Source organism: Hipposideros armiger, unplaced genomic scaffold, assembly GCF_001890085.2.
Source record: "Hipposideros armiger isolate ML-2016 unplaced genomic scaffold, ASM189008v1 scaffold_983, whole genome shotgun sequence".
Taxonomy (NCBI): Eukaryota; Metazoa; Chordata; class Mammalia; order Chiroptera; family Hipposideridae; genus Hipposideros; species Hipposideros armiger.
In genome coordinates this window covers 511,411-531,851 of record NW_017732333.1, presented here as the reverse complement: position 1 = coordinate 531,851, position 20,441 = coordinate 511,411, and the positions used below count along the sequence as shown (strand labels likewise).

General features: G+C 50.4%; 2 protein-coding genes across 3 annotated transcripts in view; one reads left to right on the top strand and one right to left on the bottom strand.

The window, feature by feature from the left end:
• LRRC56 (leucine rich repeat containing 56) overlaps positions 1–20,441 on the top strand; it is a 45,679-nt gene that overhangs the window by 1,892 nt on the left and 23,346 nt on the right. The gene's annotated exons all lie outside the window — the stretch shown is intronic.
• Positions 5,008–11,722, bottom strand: LOC109375638 (uncharacterized). 2 transcript variants are annotated; one of them, XM_019631096.1, is made up of 3 exons: positions 10,653–11,722; positions 10,340–10,524; positions 6,987–8,428 (listed from the first exon to the last, which is right to left on the bottom strand). In XM_019631096.1, exons 1-3 carry the CDS (start codon positions 11,287–11,289, stop codon positions 8,324–8,326), a joined length of 927 nt encoding a protein of 308 aa, XP_019486641.1. In that variant the 5' UTR covers positions 11,290–11,722; the 3' UTR covers positions 6,987–8,323. The 2 variants fall into 2 exon arrangements, 1 of the variants encoding a protein (XP_019486641.1); XR_002122604.1 differs by lacking the exon at positions 6,987–8,428 and adding an exon at positions 5,008–6,505 and having other exon boundaries at positions 10,340–11,722.

Below are 20,441 nucleotides of genomic sequence, written 5' to 3'. Positions count from 1 at the left end.
TGTAATTTTGCTACTGTTATGAATCGTAATGTAAGTATCTTTTTGTTTTCCGATGGTCTTAGGCGACCCCTGTGAAAGGGTCGTTCGACCCCCAAAGGGGTCACGACCCACAGGTTGAGAACCGCTGGTATATAGGTTCAGTACTATCTGTGACTTCAGGAGCCCACAGCAGGCCTTGAGTAGGGGGCACTGCTGTCCTGCACCTGGCTGTGCCTTTCCTTGCATTTATCCTTCTCGATGCTCACGGTGCTCCTAGAGCCTGTAGATACCTTTTTCCAGTTTTGGGAAATTCTTAGCTCGTCTTTGTTCAGCTATTTTGGAGTCCCATTGTCTTTCTGCTCTTCATCTAGAACTGCAATTAAAAATGTTTGACCTTTTCACTGTGTCTCTTTATGCTCTTTACTAGATTTTATATCTTTTTTATTCTATTTCATTCTAATTTCTTTTGACCTGCCTTCTAGTTCACTAATTCTCCTTTATCTCTATCTAACCTGCTATCAAACCCATCCATTGAGTCCTTAAATTTAATTTTTCTGTTTTAGAATTTTCATTTATTTGTTCGTTTTTGTTTCCAGGTCTCCCCCTCCCTAAATTTGTTAATCTCATCTTTTGGCTCCTTGAGTACATTAAGTAGAGTTATTTTAAAGTCCTTGTTGGATAACTCCATTATCTGCACCTCTGCTGGGTCTATTACCTGTTCTTTTTCATCACTTCTTATTTCCTGACATGCCTGATGACTCTTTGTTGAGTGTTGCACATTTTATGTTTAAGAAATCCTAGAAAGCTTGATGATTGGGTGAAGCACTGGATGATGTTCTCGTCTTCCACAGCAGACTGCTGGGTCAAGCGTACTAGCAGTCGTCACATCATCTTAATCCTGACAAGCGTTGGGATCGCTGCAAGTCCAGCTTCAGTTCCTCCTAGGGCTGGTCTCTTTCCTGCTCACATTTGCTGTGGGGTGTAGCTCTTCCAGGATCCAGCCCACAGCCTGGGGAATTTACGGGGGCCCATCCTCCTCTCAAAGGCCTTGAAATCCACTCTTCTCTTACAGCCCTGGGACTGTAGACAGTTCTGATCAGCTTCTCCGCCTCACAGCTGCTGTCTTCTGAGTCAGCAAATGCTTCTTGTGATGCACCTCGGGCTGAGCCCGCTTCTGGGTCTTAGCCTCATGTTTCCTCACTGCCTTGGTAGCAATTTCAATAAGCCTGTGGGGTTTTGTCCTAATATGGTGCCCGGCTCTTTAGTTCTCAGCCAAGAGTGACCTGAACCCTCAATTCCACCATCGCAGGAAATGGGACCCTCCCTTGTTTCAAGAGTACGAAGTGCAGCCTGTAGTTGGGTTTATACTCCAAGCCCTTGGGAAGCTCAGCATAGGTATTTCTGAAAAACAGGTATGACCCACGGTGCCTTTGCCTGTGAGAGTTACTAACATGGAGTTAGCGACTCAGAACAGACCAAGCCCCAGGCTCTTGGGGAGGAGACCAGAAAGGGGAATTAATTTTCTGTTCAGGACATGAGCCTTACTGGAGCTGGTAACACGCCAGTGTCATTACACCAATGTGTAAGGAACATCCCATTGATTGACTTTTCTGACTAAAATCAAATCTGCTCTGAGCCACCACTTGCCTGGGTGTTGAGCACACAGATCACTCCAGTTGCAGGGTGCAGTGTGGCTGCAATGAAGGTCAGTTAGGGGGTCTCACAGAGCCCGCGTGTCTTCTGGGAACTCCTGAGGGTCCAGCGAGGGCAGCGGTGGGGCAGGCCAGCCTGTGAGTTGTATAGACGGCCCTGTGGCCACTAAGGCAGAGCCTGGGCTCAGTTGTGAGAGAGCAGGGACAAGGGTGAGGAGGAGCCCATCAGGATATCCAGGGGAGAGAGAACCAGAAGTCAGTATTCTGAAGGAACAGTGACTGAAGGTGGTGATGGATTGGCTGTCAGGGTGAGAGGAAGGGACACCAGGGTGTCAGCCTCAGTAGCTGAGGATGTAGTGGAGCTGTTTACGAGAGGGGAGGACTGAGAAAGGACCACCTTGGGGTGGGTCGGAACTGTTTTAGACATGCTAATTTGGGGATGCCTATGAGACACCCAGGGGTTTAACAACTGGGCTTTGAGATGACTGAGTGGTGGCCTTCGCCACCTGGTGTGGGTGCTTAGTGCTGTGGGGAGAAGACCCAGAGCTGACCCCTGGATAGGTCCCAGCAGTCACTGTCAACTGGGTGGTCAAGGCCAGCTGCCAGTGGCCCAGGGAGGCCGGGGGGGTGGGGGGGGGTGCCAATTCAGCATGAAGCCAGTGGGGCTCGGCACCCCTCACTTGTACAGTGCCCCCCGCAGGGCACCAGGAGCGACCTAACAAAAGGTTCCATCATCATATGTTATAAAACTTGTCAAGTTAAAGCATTTTAACTCAGTCAGCCTCTTTGCTCTCCTGTTATGCTTCCTCTCTGGCCAGGAGCACAGGGTATCTGGGCATCTCCTGGCACCCAGATGTGGAAAACCTGAGTTAGGAATGTGTCATCTTAACTACATTTGGACATATTTTTTGCAATATTTCAATATAAATAAATTATTCCTTCCTGCTTTGGACAGACTGTCTTTTGCCACCTTTAAATTTGTTTCTTAAATGACTGAGGGAAATTTTAGATAACGAAATATGAAACAAAAGCACTAGAGATGACCACTGATATCAATAGAAATTATTGAGACATCAAGGCACAAAATATAATAGAAAAATTTTCAGATCACACCGTTCATTAAGAGGAAGAGACAATTGTCAAAAAGAAGTGATGAAGAGGATCTGGAATTGTTGGATAATTCGTTAGTGGAGACGGGAGACGGAAGTGAGCATGTTGGGAAGAGATGTGTGTTTCTCCCAGATTTGACACTTCATATTGGATGGCAATGACGAGTGAGCTCATCGCACACCCCACGAGGACCTGGATAATGTGCTAGTTCAGAGATCCTTTAGGAACTTTTAAGACTGGACGCTTCTCAAGAAAGTGTAAGCTTGTACGTGGAATAAATTTGATAGAGCATTTCCCAAATTTACAGTGATTTTAAAAGGTACAGGACGTGATCAATAAGAAATTGTAATCTGAAGAAATGCTCAGAGAGTTTGCAGTAGATAGTGAAGCAGAAACACATCATAGAGGTAGTTCAGACAATACAAATGTTATTTTTCTGGATTTATAGGATAAAAATTGCAAAGTATAGAAAAATAACAATATTTGTTGTTTATGGTATTAATCAGCTTTTTAGATGTGTAAATTGTGATTATTTTCTAATCACAAAAAAATACTCATTTTTTTACCTAATTTTGTATTCATAATTTTGAACTCTTTTTCTTAGAGCCCCCCTAGCTTAGATAAGCTTCAGGCCACCACGGTGGTGGGGTCATGGAAACTAAGAAGGAAGCCATGTGTGATGAGGATGCGACCAGCCGTGTTGTGTGTGACGTGGAGGTCGTGTATCAGGAGAGACTAGACAGCCTCTGCGTGAGCGTGGCAGGCCCTGCAGTGCTTTGGTTGCAGGTGGGAACTGCAACGAATGGGAAGGCACTGGGAACGTTCCTCCTGCAGCCTGGAACTTGCTGGGCCTGGTGCCACTGTTCAACATTGTGCTGAAGACTCTAGCGATGTAAAGCATGAAAATAAAGAAACAAAATCCATCTCTTAAGAAAGGTCCAACTACCATGATTTGCCCATGATATTGCAAATGAAATGAGTACCTATGAAGAACGTCCAAGAGAATTGACTTAGAACTAGTAAGAGAATTGAGTAAGGAGCCTGGATACAGGATGGATGGATGAAAATCAAAGTGTCTTATGCACCCAGTAACCAATTAGAAATGCAGGAAGAAAACAGATTTTAATCACAATAGCAGTGACGCTCATTCACTTACCTAGAACCTGACCTAATAAGTATATAGGTTATATGAAGGAGAGTATATTTAACTTCCCAGAAAAATAAATATAAAATGTGCCCTGTACCTGAATGACATTAATCAGTACTGTAAAAATATCAATTCTTCTCAAAGGATCCTGTTAATCTAGTGCAACCCAAAGCAAAATCCCATCTAGAGTTTTATTTTTATTGTTTATTATTATTACTTTATCATCTAGAGTTTTACAATGACCTTGACAGACTGATTCTGAAGTTCACCTGGAAAATAAACTGTCAAAGCCAAGTAATGTTTGAAAAAGAGAGGCAACAAAGGAGACTTGGCAATGCCTCATTAAAAACAGGGCTACCATGGCACATGCACACAGCTCCGCTGCGGTGATGGAGCTACCACAGCACAAGCGCACAGCACCACTACGGCAATGGAGCCAGTCTCAGAATGCGAGCTGGTAGGCCTCAGTGTGTCAGGGATTTGGATCACAATGAAGGAGGCAGCCCAGTGAGTGTGTGTGTGTGTGGGGGGGGGGGCTGGATCAGGAGTACAACAGTTGAACAGCTTTGGGGCAAGTTCATTTGGGGAATATGCTTGATGCCATACACAGAAGTAAGGAAGCAATACAAAAGAATTAGAAGAAAACACAAACTACTGCTTGGTATACGTTGGCGCTGGGAAGGTTGACTTAAGCAAAACTTAAAACCTGAAGCAATAGAGGACAAGAGGACAGAGTTGATGAAATTTAAAAAGTTAAACTGTAATACAGCCAAATAAAAAAGTGAAAACCCATGGCAAGTCAGATAAAAGTATTTGCAACATATATGACAGCAAATCACAGGTATCCAGAATATGCTAATTGTAACTCCATATAAGGCAGCACCATATGAGCTAGACCAGGGGTTGGCAAACTGCAGCTCGCGAGCCACATTTGGTACGTTCCGTCTCAAAAGTTTGCTGACCCCTGGAAGAGCCAATCCTGTCCCTCACAACAATTTAAAAATTATTCGAGAGCCATAAATATATTTTCACATAACCACCATTATGTGAATAATATCCTTTACAAGTTTTAAAAATGAAACTATGATAGTTTTATTTTCATTTTCTATTTTACTTCAGAGTGACAGTTCACGAGTCGCAGTTTGCTGCCCCCTGGCGGCTCTTCCATCTCAAAAGTTTGCCAACCCCTGAGCTAGACAATGAATATGAAGTCCTGGTGCACACGAGAGAAATATAACTGGCCAAGAGACTTTGCAAGGCCCTCAGTTCTACTGGTCCTCAGAAAATGCACATTCAAGCAACAAGAATACATTGCCTTTGGTTCATCAGTTAAAATTTTAAAGACTCATTGTTTATGGTTGGTGAGAGTTTAGGGAACTTGGTATTAGCATCCAGTGAAGATAGGAATACAAATTTATACTAGCTCACTGGAGGACACCTTGCAGTATCTATCAAAATTTAGGACACCTGTGTGTTTTTATTAGCAATTCTGGTTTTGGGTGTCTGTCCCGAGGAAGTACACAGAAGGATGTTCATTACCTCATTGCTTGTATCAGAAAAGAATTGGAAACAACGTCAATATCCAGAAGAAGGAGAATGGCCACTGTGTGCCAGTGTCCACTCCTGAGGACGGACGCCCTCAGATGTGACAAGCAGAGAGTAATCTAGTGGGGAACTTGGTCATTAAAAGGCTGGAAGGGCTGGAGGAGAGAGACGCAGGAGGTGGCACTACCCAAGCTGAGGGGCGCCCAGCACCCAGGAGCCCACAGCCACTGCCGTTCTGAAGGAAGGCCGGGGAGCAGGACTCCCACCCAGGCCAGGGCCATGCTGTCCCCTGCAGGCACTGTCCCCCAGCAGGGAGCACTGCCAGAAGCAGAAAGCATGGCTCCTCCTTTCCCCCCACTTGTAACTCCTAGTGCGCCCCATGGGTGGGCCTGGCCAGAAGCGAGTGTCCGGGAGTGTAGTTGTGGGCTTCCCACCCTGGAGTTCAGCGGCCGGCACAGGTGGAGCCGAGAGCCACCAGCTGGAAGCCTAACTCAGCAAGTGAAGTTCAGGTAATTGTGTGACATGGAGCACTGTGTGCCGATGAAAACAGCAGGGCAGCTCTGCTTCCTCCATGGACGATGACGAAGCCATGTCCCAGGACAGGATGTGTGTCTTACTGGGATGGGAAAACTGCGTGTGTGTACATAGACACGTGGTTCATACTAACTGTTGCATACATGTACAGAGAAGAGTCAGCACAGCAGGCCTGAACGACCATCCTCAGAGGCCCGCCTGGAGGGTGGAAAGAATCCAGATGTGGAGGCCACCTTTGAAGTGTTTCTGTTTTACTCTAATTGTTTAAATATTTAATGATGACACTATTAATTTATTACTTGTAACTTTAAAAATACATAAATAATTTTTTTAAAAGATGCTAGGGACCCAGTGAACTGGCATGGGTTAATATGGGTGGGGATGCTGTCTGAAGTCAGGAACTTGCATTTTGCAGTGGAAAGGCCAACCAGATGACTCAACGACTTCCCATTGCTCGATTTAGCATCACCTAAGGTCGATGCGTCGAGGTTAACTGTTTATGTCACACATTATCTGCCTCTCCCTTTCTGCTTTTTCACTGTGGAAACAAGGTAGAATGAGAGAGACACTAAATACAAATATAATATCCTCATAGATTGATATTCATGTGCTTAAAAAACTAATTCATGTTATTGTACTTCTAAACAGAAATTCTATACATCTGCTAAAAAGAACAAAACAGCTTTATATAAACTGATATGGAAGGGCCGGCCAAGTGGCTCAGTTGGTTAAGAGCTCGCTCAAGAGTTTGAGCTCTGAGCAACAGCGGTTCGATGCCAGCCCGAGCTGAGCAGCCGCTAAGCTACCAATAGGTAGCAGGATGGCTCAGCTAAAAAACAAACAAACAAACAAACAAAAAACAAAAACAAACAAACAAACAAAAAAATTTCATAAACTGATATGGAATAATTAAGAAATATTAAATGAAAAAAAACCAAGGTGAAGATGTGTTTATAAATTTTTTCCTGGTGTGTGTGCGTGCACACACACATATATACATGTATGAAATGCTTGTTTATTTTTAAATTTATGGAATCTATTATATTCTCATAATTTGGGGAAAATAGACACCCACAAACAGATGCTCGTAAAAGAGGTGTAACCCGGAAATGAAATGGAACAGCCCGCTCTCGCAGCTGCGAAGCTGTAAGGTGGAATGTGTGGCTTTTCTTCTTTCAGGTATGAAAGCTGGACTCCCAGTGTGGTGGCTGTGTCCTGCGGCAGGGCTCGCCAGCACGCATCTATCCATATACACATGTACATGTACACATATGTACACACACACACACACACACGTATAACTCAACGGAGTCGAACACACATTTTATTTTTTCTTCCCCATGCCTTCCCCCCACCTTTGAGTCAAGCCGCTGTTCTTAGTCTCACTGTGGAGGACGCAGCTCACTGGCCCATGTTGGTGTTGTGAGCATCGAACTCGACCCGTTCAAGGCAGTCGGTCGCAGCCCACGGCAGCCCAGCTCCAGGTCGAGCTCTTGATCACAACCTTAGCTGTAGAGGGCTGAACTCACTGGCCCATGTGGGAATCGAACCTGCAACCCTGTTGTTCAGAGTTCTCTACTGAGCTATCCAGCCGCCCCACACACACTATTTTCAAGTGCACATGAAACATTCAACAAGATACATCATAGCTTATGTCATAAATCAAACTCTAGCCAATTTAAAAGAATTGAAATCACATATGGTATATGACATAATGGTATTAAGCTACAAACTCCTAACAAAAAGATAACATGAAATTCTCCAAAAACTTAAAAATTAACCAGTTCAATTCTAAATAGCTTATAAGTCATATACACATACACATATACATATACAAAGAGGAAGTCTTGGGAAATTAGAAAATATTTTGAACTAAAATGTCAAAATTCATGAGAAGCAGATAAGGCAGTACGGAAATATATAGCACTAAATGCTTACATTACAAATAAGATAGGTCCCAAATTAATTAAGCATCCACCTAAGAAACTAGACAATCAAGACCAAAAAATAAACCCAAAGTAAGTAAAGTGAAGGAAATAATGAAGATAAGAACAGATATCAACAAAATTAAAAACAACAGAGAAAAATCAAACCAAAAGCTGGTTCTTTGAAAATATCAATATATTGCTAAGTCTCTAACAAGACAGACAAGAATAAAAGAAAGAAGACATGATTTACCAATCTTAGGAAAGAGAGGATATCACTGCAGACCATGAAGACGTGAAAAGGATAAGAAGGGAATACTATAAATAACCAAACACACATAAACTGACAACTTAGGTGAAATGGACCAATTCTTCAAAAACCACAAACTTGCAAAACTCACTCAAGATGAAATAGATAGCTGGAATGGTACTTACAATATGTGGGTTTTTTTCCAACAACACCAAGCAATTCTCCAATTTTCCGCAGACACTGACCCGATGTCCCACAAATGTGGCTCAGTTCTGACACTATCGACCTGGAGACAGCACCAGGTCCCACCGTTAAAGGCTCAGTCCCACAAGACTGCCCCCACCTCAGATGCCAATCCAGGTTGTCACCTCCGCGTCTGACCAACTGGCTATGAATCATCAGAGGTTCCCACAACCCCCTCCTCAGATTCGATTAATTGGCTAGTGTGGCTCACGAAACTCAGGAAGCCACTTTACGTACTGGATTTCCGGTTTATTAAAAAGGATTTTAAAGTCTACGAATGAACAGCCAGGTGAAGAGATACACAGGCCAAGGTCTGGAAGGGTCCCCAACAAAGGAGTTTTAGTCCCCGTGGAGTTTGGGCCCTGGGGCCTGATGCATGGATGCTTTCTTTCTAGTTCTCCAACCTGGAAACTCTCTGAGCCCCTCCTTTTGGTTTTATTAGGGAGGCTGCAACCCTCTAATCACGGTTGGTTTCCCTGGCAACCAGTCCCCCTTCTTAGGAGATTTCCAAAAGTGCCCTCATTATTGTAAGCTCAGGTGTGGTTGAAAGGGGCTTGTTACGAACAACGAGACACCCATTTCACCTTCTCTGCTCTGAAACGATTTTAAGAACTGATGGCAAAGACCAAGTATTGTAACAAAAGATGCCCCCATTGCTCTTATCCCTTAGGAAATTCCAAGTGTTTGGGGAGCTGTGAGCCAATTGTGGAGGAAAACCAAAATATGTAGTGATTACAAATCACATCACAATCCTATAACCATTTTAAAAATTGAATTTATAGTTACACCTACTAAAAAATCTCCAGTCCCAGATGGTGTCAATGACAAGCTCTGTCAAGCATTTAATGAGGTAACACCAGTTCTATTCAGTCTGTTCCAGAAAAATAGAACAGGAGGGAACATGTCCAAGTCATACTATGGGGACAGTATTACCTTGATCCCCACACCTAAGAGTGTACAAAAAAACTAAAGAAAATCACAGGCCAATATTCCTCATGAACCAAATGCAAAAATCCTCAACAAAATATAATTATCAAACTCTGTAGTATATTAAAAAGAATAATGCACCACAACTAAGTAGGGTTTATCCTGGGAATGCAAGGTTGGCTCATTAGTTGAAAATGAGCCATTATAATCCATTGTGTTAATGATCTAAAAAGGGAAAAGCACACATCATATCAATTGATGCAGAAAAAGACTTGACAGAATCCAACACCCGTTCATAATAAAAACTCTCAGTAAAACAGGAACTTCCTCAACCAAATAAGGGGTATTTACAAAAACCTACAGCTTACGTCACACATAATGGCAGAAGACGATGTTTTTTTCCCCTGAAATTAGGAATAAGACAAAGAAGTCTGCTCTTCCCACTCTTACTCAGCATTATATGGGAAATCCTTGCTACTCCAGTGAAAAAGAAAAGTACATAGGCCAGAAAGGAAGAAATAAAACTATCTTTATTCACAGATGTTATGATTATCTGTGTAGAAAACCCCAAGGAATTTATAAGAAAACTTGTAGGACTAATTTGTAAATTTGGCAATATCTCAGGATGCAAGATTGTGACAGAAAAATCATAATTGAAAACAAGAAATGTTTAAAATACCATTTACAATAGCTCAGAAAGATTAGGTACTTAGGTATAGATCCACAGAAAATGTGCACCGGATCTGTACATAAAAACTACAAGTTACGAAGAAAGAAAATGTAAAGGCTTAAATAAATGGAGAGATAGACCATGTTCATGGATTGACTCAACATAGTAAAGATATCAGTTCTCATTAAATTGATCTATAGATTAATTATAATTCCAATCAAAATCCCAGCAGGACTTTTTGTAGACAAGCTGATTCTAAAATTTATATGCAAAGTTGGCAAAACTGGAATAGCTTAAACAATTTTGGAAAAGAAGAATAAAGTTGTGAGAATCACATTACCCAATTTACAAACTTACCCTCGAGCTGCAGTAATCAAGGCAGCGGGGTTTTGGTGAAGGGGGATGTATCCGAGCAGACCAACGGGACAGACAGAATAGAGAGCACAGAAGGGACCCACACAAATACTGCTGATGGGTGTTTGACAGAAGTGCAGAGGCAGTCGAGAGAGAAAAGACAAAGAGTTTGCAGCAACTGGACATTCCTATGCAAAAAAAAAAAAAGAATCAATCTAAAACTTATGCAAAATTTAACACAAAATCGGTCATGGGTCTAAAAATAAAATATTAACAATAAAACCTTTAGATAAAAACATAGGAGAGTCTTAGTAACCTGGAGTTAGACAGAGTTCATAGATTTGACACCAAAAGCAAAACCCATCAAAGGAAAATGTGCTCCTGTTGTTAGAAATGCCCAGAAGGACGGCATGGAGAGCACTTGGCAGAAGTAAACATCCCGCAGAAGAAGCGTGCATACCTGACGCACACGCAGTGACGCAGGTGCAGCCCTGCCTGTGGTGGCAGGAAGGTGGGGCCATGGGAACGCCCTCAAGAGAGAGTAGCTGCATGCAAATCCTCACTGCATTACAGATGGACACCAAGCATCGCTCAGGCAGCGAGTGTCCAAGTGTGCCTCTGGGCTGCACAGGCCAGGCGGAGGCTGCCCGCCAGGGAGGTCCTGCTGACCGCGGGAGGCAAGGTGGTGTGAGTGGCAGTAAGCCAGCGGTCAGCTTGCTGTGTGTGCCCAGGCTGCACACAGCTGGGCTTGTGCAGTTACTGCAGATGCTGAGAGTATGTCGGGAAGGATGGCACGCCGTGTGCATGGGTTTTCTTGGAGGGCACGTGTGCTGCTGCGTGCACCGGTGGCAGAGGCACAGTGTAAGCCACAGAATGGAAAGGAAGAAAGGCTGTGGTTTTAGAACCAAATAAAGATCTCGTTTATGTATACATGCAGAATTGTATGGATGCATGGGTGTTGTCCCCAGGTGCTGGTCCTGGGCTGGGCGTTGTCCCTGGCGCTGGCCCTGCGCTTGTTTGCATTTTGGCTCCTGTGATTTCCTTCCCCCACGCCTACCCCTGTGGACAAGATGCTCCTTCCAGTGGGAGGTCTGGAAGTCTGAAGAGCCCCCGGGGCTCTTCACTCAGTTTCCTCTGTCCTTTAACAAGCTGTGACTGCCACGGTCAGGCTGTGGGGGGATCAGCTCTGCTCCTGGTGGACTGCAGGGCAGATTGGAGCTGGCTCTTTAGCTGCCGGGACCTCCCGGCCCTGGTTTTCCGGAAGGCTCGTGTTGGGTGATGTCATTTTTCTTGCAAAAGCTGTGAATTGAAAAGTCACCTTGAAGGCCAGCCGAGTGGCACATTGGTTAAGAGCTGGCCTGGGACGCCAGAGGACCCCGGTTCGGATCCCACATATGAGGGCCAGTGACATGCCCTCTACAGCTAAGATGCTGAACAACAGCTCAACCTGGAGCTGGGCTGCTATGAGTCATCTGAGACGGCATAAGCTGCAGCCCTTGCTGCAATGGGTTGCCAGGGGCTACCGTATGTAGCCAGCAGCCAGCGTGAGCTGCCAGCAGCTGCTGTGAGCGGCCGTCCAGAAGCCGGCAACTGATGTGCCTCACCCGGGAAGAGCGCAATGATGGTGCCAACTTGGGCCAGTGAAGCAACGTCCTCCACAGCTAGACTGAAGAACAAAACAACAGCAACTTGTCTGTTGCCCTTCCCCCAATTCCCCAATAAATAAAGAAAAAGATAAAGAAAAGCCACCTTGAGCTGTGGGTCAGCACTGGCTGCTTTGTGCCTGGGCTGCTGGCTCCAGCATTTGCTTTCTGGGCTTTCTGGACATGGCCTTGGGGGGACGAGGTGCCCGTTCCTTCTGTTTTGCTCTTTGAGGCAATGACCGTGTGGCCAGCGCCAAAGGACCACGAGTTGGTGTGTCCATGATGACCTCCAAACAGGAGGCCTGAGGGAAGCTGTAGGGCCCAGCATGAGGACTGGAGCACAGGGTGTGCGAGCACATGGCCTGCCACCCCTGAGGGCAGAGGACACCGTTCTCAGGCCGTGGGGACGCAGCCCTGGCGAGCTACCTGAGGGGGCTGAAGTGGCTGCACAGGGAGGGCCGCGGGGCCCGTTTGCTAATTCAGCTTTTTGTTTGAAACTTGGTAGATTCATCTGAAGCTGTAAGAAATAATATAGGGAGGACCCTAACCCAGCCTCCCTGGTAACATCCACGCCAGACGTCTGCATGTGCAGTGGACTCAACCAGAAGGTGGCCCCAACAAAGACATCATCACCTCCAGAGTCCCTCCTGCCGCCCTCACCCTTAACCCCTAGCACCCACCACTCTGTTCTCCATCTTCATAATTTTGTCATTTCAAGAGTGTCATATGAGGTCTGACGATTAAGTTCGCGAAGTTGTTGCAACAATGTTAACCTTTTTTGATGTCAGAGGGATTATTCATTATGAATTTGTACCAACTGGACAAACAGTTAACCAGGTTTACTATCTGGAAGTGCTGAAAAGGCTGCATGAAGAAGTTAGACGACCTGAACTTTTCACCAATTCGTGGCTCTTGCATCATGACAGTGCACCAGCTCACACGGCACTGTGTGTGAGGGAGTTTTTAGCCAGTAAACAAGTAACTGTATTGGAACACCCTCCCTACTCACCTGATCTGGCCCCAGTGACTTCTTTCTTTACCCGAAGATAAAGGAAATATTGAAAGGAAGATATTTTGGTGACATTCAGGACATCAAGGGTAATAACAATGAACAGCTCTGATGGCCATTCCAGAAAAAGAGTTCCAAAATTGCTTTGGAGGGTGGGCTAGGTTCTGGCATCAGTGCAGCTTCCGAAGGGGAGGACTTCGAAGGTGACCATAGTGATGTTCAGCAATTAGGTATGTAGCACTTTTTCTAGGATGAGTTCATGAACTTAATTGTTATACATGGAGTCTTACAGTGTGTGGCCTCTGGGACCGGCTTCCCCGCTCAGCCCGGTTCTCTGTTTCTGCTCAGCTGCCTCTCCTTCCTGCTGCTGACTAGTGTCCAGTGGGTGCACCGCGTCCCCTGCTGAAGGACATCTCAGTTGTTCCGTTAGGGGCCGTGATAGACACCGTGCGCAGGACTGTGTGGACCGAGTTGTCATTTCTCTGGGGTCAGTGCCCCAACGTGCAACTGCTCGGTGGGATGGTGGCTGCTCAGCTGCTTCCCCGGGGGCTGCACTGATTCCAACTCCCACCAGCATGACTGACCCCTCTGCTCCACGTCCTCACCAGCTTTGGGTGTTGTCACTGTTCTTTACTGTGTCCACTGAGAGGCAGCAGTGGCCCCTCGTGTCTGGGATGGGAGCGGTCGGTGCTTGTGGGCCGCTGTCCGCAGTCTTCTGCCCGTTTTGTGATTGGAATGTTAGGGTGTTTACTGTTGGGCTCCCCGACCTCCTTCTGAATTTTGTTGGCCATGGGGTCTGCAGACGCCGTCTCCCAGCTGCAGCCATCCTCTCACCTGCCCAATGGAGTCTTTTGCCAAACCAAAGTGTTTAATTCTGACATGGTCTGTTTTGCTGGGGAGGTCGGGCAGGTCTGCTGTGTTGTCACAGTTTGTGAACCGCGGTGTCTCCATCTGTTTGGGTCATCTTTGATTCTTTTATCAGCATTTTTCAATTTTCTGCCTACAGTTCTGTACACATCTGGTCGAATATACACCTGAGTACCTCCTTTCGAGGCCCTGGTTGTAAACGGCTTTATGTTGCAGCTCTGGCTCCGTGTCCCGTGGTGGGTCGGCCTTATATTCCCGATCTCACTGAGCTCAGTCGTTCCAGGCATGTATTTGTTGATACCTGGAGGTTTTCTACGTAGTCAGTCATGTCCTGTGCAAGTTGGGACATTATTCCTTCCTTCCCCAGCCTGTCTGTTTGTCCTTGCTTTATGGAAATGGCAGGAACTCGCAGGCCTGCCCCAGTGCCGCTCTGTTGGGGTGGCGGTTGTAGCGGTTAGCTTCTGGGTCTGCCTCTGGCTCCCCTGGCTCCACCCACAGAGAGTGAAGGGGCCCAGATCTCCTCAGAAACCGAGCAGATGGACCTGGACGTGCACCCCCCTTTCACAACCACATCGTGTCCTTGACTGCTATGGAGCAAGTTAGGAGACTCGTGGGACGCAGGGGGTCCAGGGGCTGTGAGAGCCCTTGGGGGGGAGAGCGGGGGACAGCGGCAAACAGAATAATGCCACATGGTGGAGGCGTTCTCCACGACGCAGGAGACCTGGGGTCTGGAACTACGAGGAGGCGCAGGACGAGGGACTCCTGGCGTCACTGAGCGAGCTGAGCCCTGAGGGGTGGCACAGCCCTGGCCACATGAAGAACAAGGGGTAGAGGGATGGGGGACACAGGTGGGAGGTGCTGGGGGCCAGGCCCGGAGGGGCACGGCCCGCGTGCGTGTCACTGGCCCGAGGGCTATGCAGGGTGGGGCCAGGCGGCAGAGACCAGGCTGGACCAGGACAGACACAGACGGACTGAATGAGGGTCATGGTGACACCCAGTTTTGATGTTTTTAGTCATATTTCTGCATTTTTTTGCTGCTTCTTTTAGACAATTTCCATGACTTATAAAAACAAACCGGTATGGGGAGCCCCAGGCTGCGTCAGTGCGTCCAGCGTTCGGGCCTCGTGCCATCCAGTCTCTGTGCTCACCACACACACACTCACACACACACACCCTCAGCGGCAAGTGTGCGACAGTACACCCAGGACATCTGGTGTCACCCTGTGTGTACACAATCCTTTCCACACACGACGACGACGCCGTCACCACACTGTCACTGCGTCCCCGAACCCCCACTCAGTGTTCATATCACCCATCCGCCCCACAGCTGTCTGAACAGCCTGTTCCAGCCAGAGGCCTGTGAGGGCTACGTGGGAGGAAGGCCCTGCCTGTGGGGGACACTGTGGGAGGGTCGGCAGTGCAGCTGCTGCGGGACAGCTTCCGGTGCCCCCACAGCGAGCCTGGCAGGTGCCAAAGGCCCACGTCTCGAGGACGGAGGGACCAGGTGGAGGGCGGCCAGGCACCCGTGGATGTGTCTCCCCAAGGTAGCCGCCTGTACCTCCCTCATCTGTCTAACGACGAGGCATCAGCACTCCTCCACCAAGTGGGGCTCCGTGCGCCCCTGAACCTGGGTGGCCCTGTGACCACCTTGGCCCAGAGAGTCTTGCTGTGTCGCTGTTGACCTCTGAGGCTGGGTCAGGGGGACTCAGCCTCCACCTGCCCCCGGAGCCCCGAGCCACCACCCCAAATGTCAATCACTGTACGGCCGCCATCTGCAGGCATAGTGCAGACAGGAGCCCAGGGTGTGAGGACGAGCTGGAACCAAACTCAGCAAGGTTTCCAGAAGGGGCCAGATGGTGGCCCCTCCTGTCCAGGACAGCAGCCTGTGGACAGCGGACGAATGCGTGTGGCTGTGCTGGGCCTGCGAGCCTCTGGCGCAGTGCGGGGACTCGTCTTGTGGTGCCCGAGAGGGTGAGGCGTGGCGCAGAGGAAAAGCTGTCCGAGTGAAAGGAAAACGGGGGAACAGGCTTTAACGAGACTTAAGCCTTTCACTCGGCCAAAGACTGGACGAGGATGAGAAGGAAGGTGCAGAGCGGGAGAGAAGGCCTGCGAGCCAGTCATCGTAGAAAGGACTCCCGTGGAATTAGAGCCGAGAGTTCTCAGAACTCAGTAAAACAAATGACCCAATAAAACATGGGCACAGGATCCAACAGACTTCCACCAAGAATACACACGTACACATCATGTATGTGCATCTCTACAGTAGACGCTCATGACAAGGCTCGGTATCACAACAGCGCAGGAACACCGCACACCCATGGGACCCGCCATGACCTGGAGCCCCGGCAACACCGAGTGCTGGCAAGACGTGGAGCCGCAGGAACTCCTGCCACAGCTGGGGGCGGGGCGCAGGCCGGGCGGCCACTTTGGAGGACGGGGTGGCGGCTTCTGGCAAAACCCCACAGCCTCACATACGGCCCCAAAGTGTCACAGAGGTTCACCCAGCTGATGTGAAACACCTGCCCACAGACCTGCGTGGAACATTCCTCTGTGTTGGTGATGGCAGGGAAGTGGACGCAGCGGCCAGCCCAGATGCCCGTCCGCGAGGAGTGGGAGGCTAGTCGGCGACAAAGACGAGAGAGAGGTGACGCGCTCAGTGCATGGATGTGCTTGATGCACTGGGCTGAGTGACGGGAGCCAGACCCGTGTGTGATTCATTCGTAGGACGTTTCAGAAAAGTCAAACCAAGGGGTGGGGAGGGGCAGGACTGGCGGGGGCTGGCAGCGTGGGACCCGAGGGGCGCTCGAGGGAGCGGTGTAGTGGAGGTGCAACGCAGCATGAAACCCCAAAGATGGAACTCTAACATGCACAAACCAAAAAAACAATGAAAATCAAAACGCGTCCAACTGTCCACCTGAGGCATTGGCGTTTCATTATATGTAGACTTGACTCTCAAAAGTGTGAAGCACTGAAGTGCCCTGAAGATGTCACTGGTGTTTGGCTGATTTCTTTTTTTATCCTAAAGTTTAATTAAGGTTCAGAAAAAATAAACTGGTTCTGTGTAGGTAGCAGTCCCTTGGGGGCTGGTAAGTCACATGGCTTGTTTTCTTCTGAGAATGACAAGAAGTCTTGCTTCCAGTCTGATTAGAGGGGCTGTGTGACACAACCAACAGCTGGCCACAGACAGGGCACACAGGGTACAGAGGGCACTGCAGGCTCAGACGGCGCTCGGTCACGGTGGCCTCCTACGGTGTTAAGGGTGCATGTGACCTGGGTGTCACTGAGTCACACCTGTTGTGTCATTAGGGTTTGTCAGACAAAACAAAACCAGTCAGCAGTTGTCCCCTTTCCCAGGTGGCAGTCCTGTCCTATGTGCTCTCTGCCTATTCCATGTACAACCCGAGTGTCCCCCATAGCCTGCGTGCTGGCCCGGGCCCTTGCATCTTAAAACAGAGAATTTGTCACCAAACGGGACAGACAAGTTAGGACTCCAGCTCACACTGTCACCAGGATGCAAAGTGGGTGGCTGACACGGAACAGGCTGGGGCCCCCTCCCTGTCTCAGACTAGGATGGCCCTCGTGCTGGCCCCAGTGCTCCATCTGCAGTTAACGAGGCAGCGCGGGGCCGTGAGCATCACTGTTGTCACAGCCAATGCCACCAGACCAGTGGTCACACTTAGCAGGGACCAAGGTCCCCAGTAACCCCGACCCGACTCCATAAGAGTGCAGCGGGTAGCCAGGCAGGCGGTCCCCCAGGAACCTGCCCCCGAGGAACACCAGATGAGGCTACTTGGCTGTCTTCCGGCCGGCACTCATGGTGGGCTCTCCAGATCCCACCACCCAGCATGCCTCACTGAGGGGACCCCAAGGACAATACCTGCAGAGCACGGGGCTGCTGCAGCGCTGGTGCCTGGGCTGACGGCGCATCTCAGTGGCCCCACGGCCATCCTCACCTCTGCCCTCCTGGGCTTGGTGAGCGTGGGCATGCTGGAGTCTGCCCAGGAGCCCGTGGAAAGCTGGGACACGGGTGTCAGGGAAGGGGGGTGTCCTTTCACGGCACCAGCCAGGGGCGCAGGCATCCCGCTGATGTTCCTGAGTGAGGATGACACCTTCTGGGCGCCAGTCCAGCTAATGACCAAGAGGCACGGTAAGTGGGCACAGCCCACCACAGGACGTGTCTTGCACCCCAGGAGAGCCGCCCTGCAGGTCCCCTAGCAGTGGGGCTCGCGGGGACCCCCACCCAGTCCATCTCCCGTCAGCAAAGGGCACTGCCCCCCATATTGCCCCAGCCCCACCCTCAGGACCACCTTACACCCCACACCTGCCTCACATCCGGCCGCCCACCCAGCTGCCCTCCGGGCCCACGGCCAGTGGAAGCCCAGCCGGCCATGCACCCCCTCCCACGTGCCCCAGCCCGGCTCCTGAGCCCAGGTGTGGCCTGCACCCCACCACCCTGTGACTGGCACTCTCCGCCCATCGATGCTGGGACCAAGCCCCCCGCTGTGGCCAATGTGGGAGGGGTAGACAGGGCTAGGATGTCTGTCTGACCCTCAGCACAGAGCACCCCGTGCTGGGACTCGGTGAAGGGGCCTTTGGCCCCTGCCCTCCCCTCACCCAGAACCACAGCCAGTCCTGCCCTTTGGGAAGTGTGTCCCACAGACCTCAGGGCCATGGACACTAGGCAGGGCAACTGTGTGGGAGAGGGCGCCTTGGGTTCAGCAAGGGGCACTTGCTAGTAACCAGCCCTCCCTGGCGGCACAGGCTCTGACCTGTTGGGGTTCTGGGGGCTGATTCATTCCAGGCCAGCAGCAGCCCTCCTGAAGCTGCACTCCAGCAGCACTGGTGTCCCAGGCAGGGCATCTGGGTGCGGGCGCGGCCGCACGGGCCCTGCAATAGCGAGGTTTTTGCCAGCCAGGCGGCCCTGAGCAACGTTGCCCACCATTAAGACGAGGAACAGGTGTCCACTGGGGTTCACTCCAAGTGCTTCCCTCAGAGAGCTTCACTGACGGGGTGAGGCTGCCCAGGAGATGCTCCCGGGCCCCAGTGCCCAGGATGGGCCACTCGTACAAGCCAGGCCCCATCCTAGGGAAGCCCAGAGCGGGGAGGCTGAGCCCCAGCCCCCCATGCAGCCAGTGTCTGCTCCTGGGGTGCATTCCCATGAGTGTGGCAGTCTGCTGCCCCCAGGTTAGCAGTCGGGCTGGCCTCGCCCTAACACCAACTGGACTTGGGAGCACCTTTGTCCAGGAGCCACGTCGCCACCTGGGTGACCTCCCAGGTGAGGAGGTGCCTGTTAGATGCAGCTCAGGGGCACAGCCCAGATCAGGGGCAGACAGGCCAGTCTCTGCACAGGCTGCCCCTCGACACCCACTGTCCTTACAGACCTTTGTGTCGCTCACCCTGAAGCTCTGGGGCACCTACATCCTGGAGGGCAAGCACGTGCTCATAGCCACAGCACAGTTCTAGTGCCAGGGTGGGGACAGTGGCACAGGGGTTGGCCGCAGCATGGGGGCAGGGCACCCTCTGAAAAGCAGAGCAGTGGGGGCCGTTTGCTGGCCACCTCCCCTTGCACTGCCTGTGGCATTCTGGGGCAGAGCTGGACCCCTCAGTGTGGCACCCTTCAGGACACAGCAGGATCTACGCAAGGTGACCTGATAGGTAGGTAGGGACCTGAGGCCCCCCAGTGGGGCCCCTCCTGGCCTGACCGCACACCCTCGTCCAGGCACCTTCAGGCCTCGATGGCCGAGCTACAGAGGACGACACACCACACCCCCCTCCAGGTGGGCCCCAGCACAGGGTCCCCTCCTGGGGCAGTGAATAGCGGGAGAGTCCCCAGCATCTCCTCTTCTGCTCTAATTTTCAGAAAATCAAGCCAGGGCTGGGCATCAGGGCAGACTCCTGGAGGGCTGTTCAGGGTCAGGCCAGGGCAGCCACCATGATATGCGGGGCCCCACCCAGCGCAAACCACAAGGCCTGCGGGGGAAGGCTCACCAGTCAGCTCCCTTCCCGGAACCTGAAGACTTCCCCTTGATGTCTCTGGGCCTGGAGTGTCCCCAGCACCCAGACACTCTCCAGAGGACAAGCCCTGCCCAGCCCAGCCAGGCTGTCCCCAAGGCTGGAAAGTGACATGAGGTGGCCTCTGCAGGGCCCAAAGTTGCCTGCCTTCCCCTGAGGGGTCCAGAGGCCCTCCGTCTGGCCTGCCTGCCCGCAACCCAGGGCAGCTCTGGGGACCAGCTGCAGTCAGCGTGATGGAATTCCCTCCCCAACCTGACAATGAATCCAGAGACTGGGGGCAGGTGGCCCCGGACATCGGCTTTGAGTCACAACACTGGGTCCCTTTCCCCTTAACACCTGCCTGGGCCACCCCGGGGGCCCAGTGACAGGCCCCACACAGCCTGCCAAAGATGGAACCACGGGGCCCAGGACAGCCCTGCACGTCCACAGGAAGCTGGGTGCCTGGAGTCGCCAGAGGGGGCGGTGGTCGCCAGAGTGGTGCCCCGAGACCCTGGCCAGCCAGCAGCATGCCTCTTGATGCTGGCCTTCCCGATGGACAGCAGTCCCCACACGCGTCCCTGACCAGAGGGGCCTG

Coding starts and splice junctions, on each gene's coding strand:
- LOC109375638 (XM_019631096.1), bottom strand. CDS start 11,289: ATGCATCCATACAATTCTGCATGTATACATAAACGAGATCTTTATTTG. Junction 10,525..10,652: donor TGAACTCTGTCTAACTCCAG/GTTACTAAGACT, acceptor TTTTTTGCATAG/GAATGTCCAGTTGCTGCAAA. Junction 8,429..10,339: donor TTGATTACTGCAGCTCGAGG/GTAAGTTTGTAA, acceptor TGCTGTCTCCAG/GTCGATAGTGTCAGAACTGA.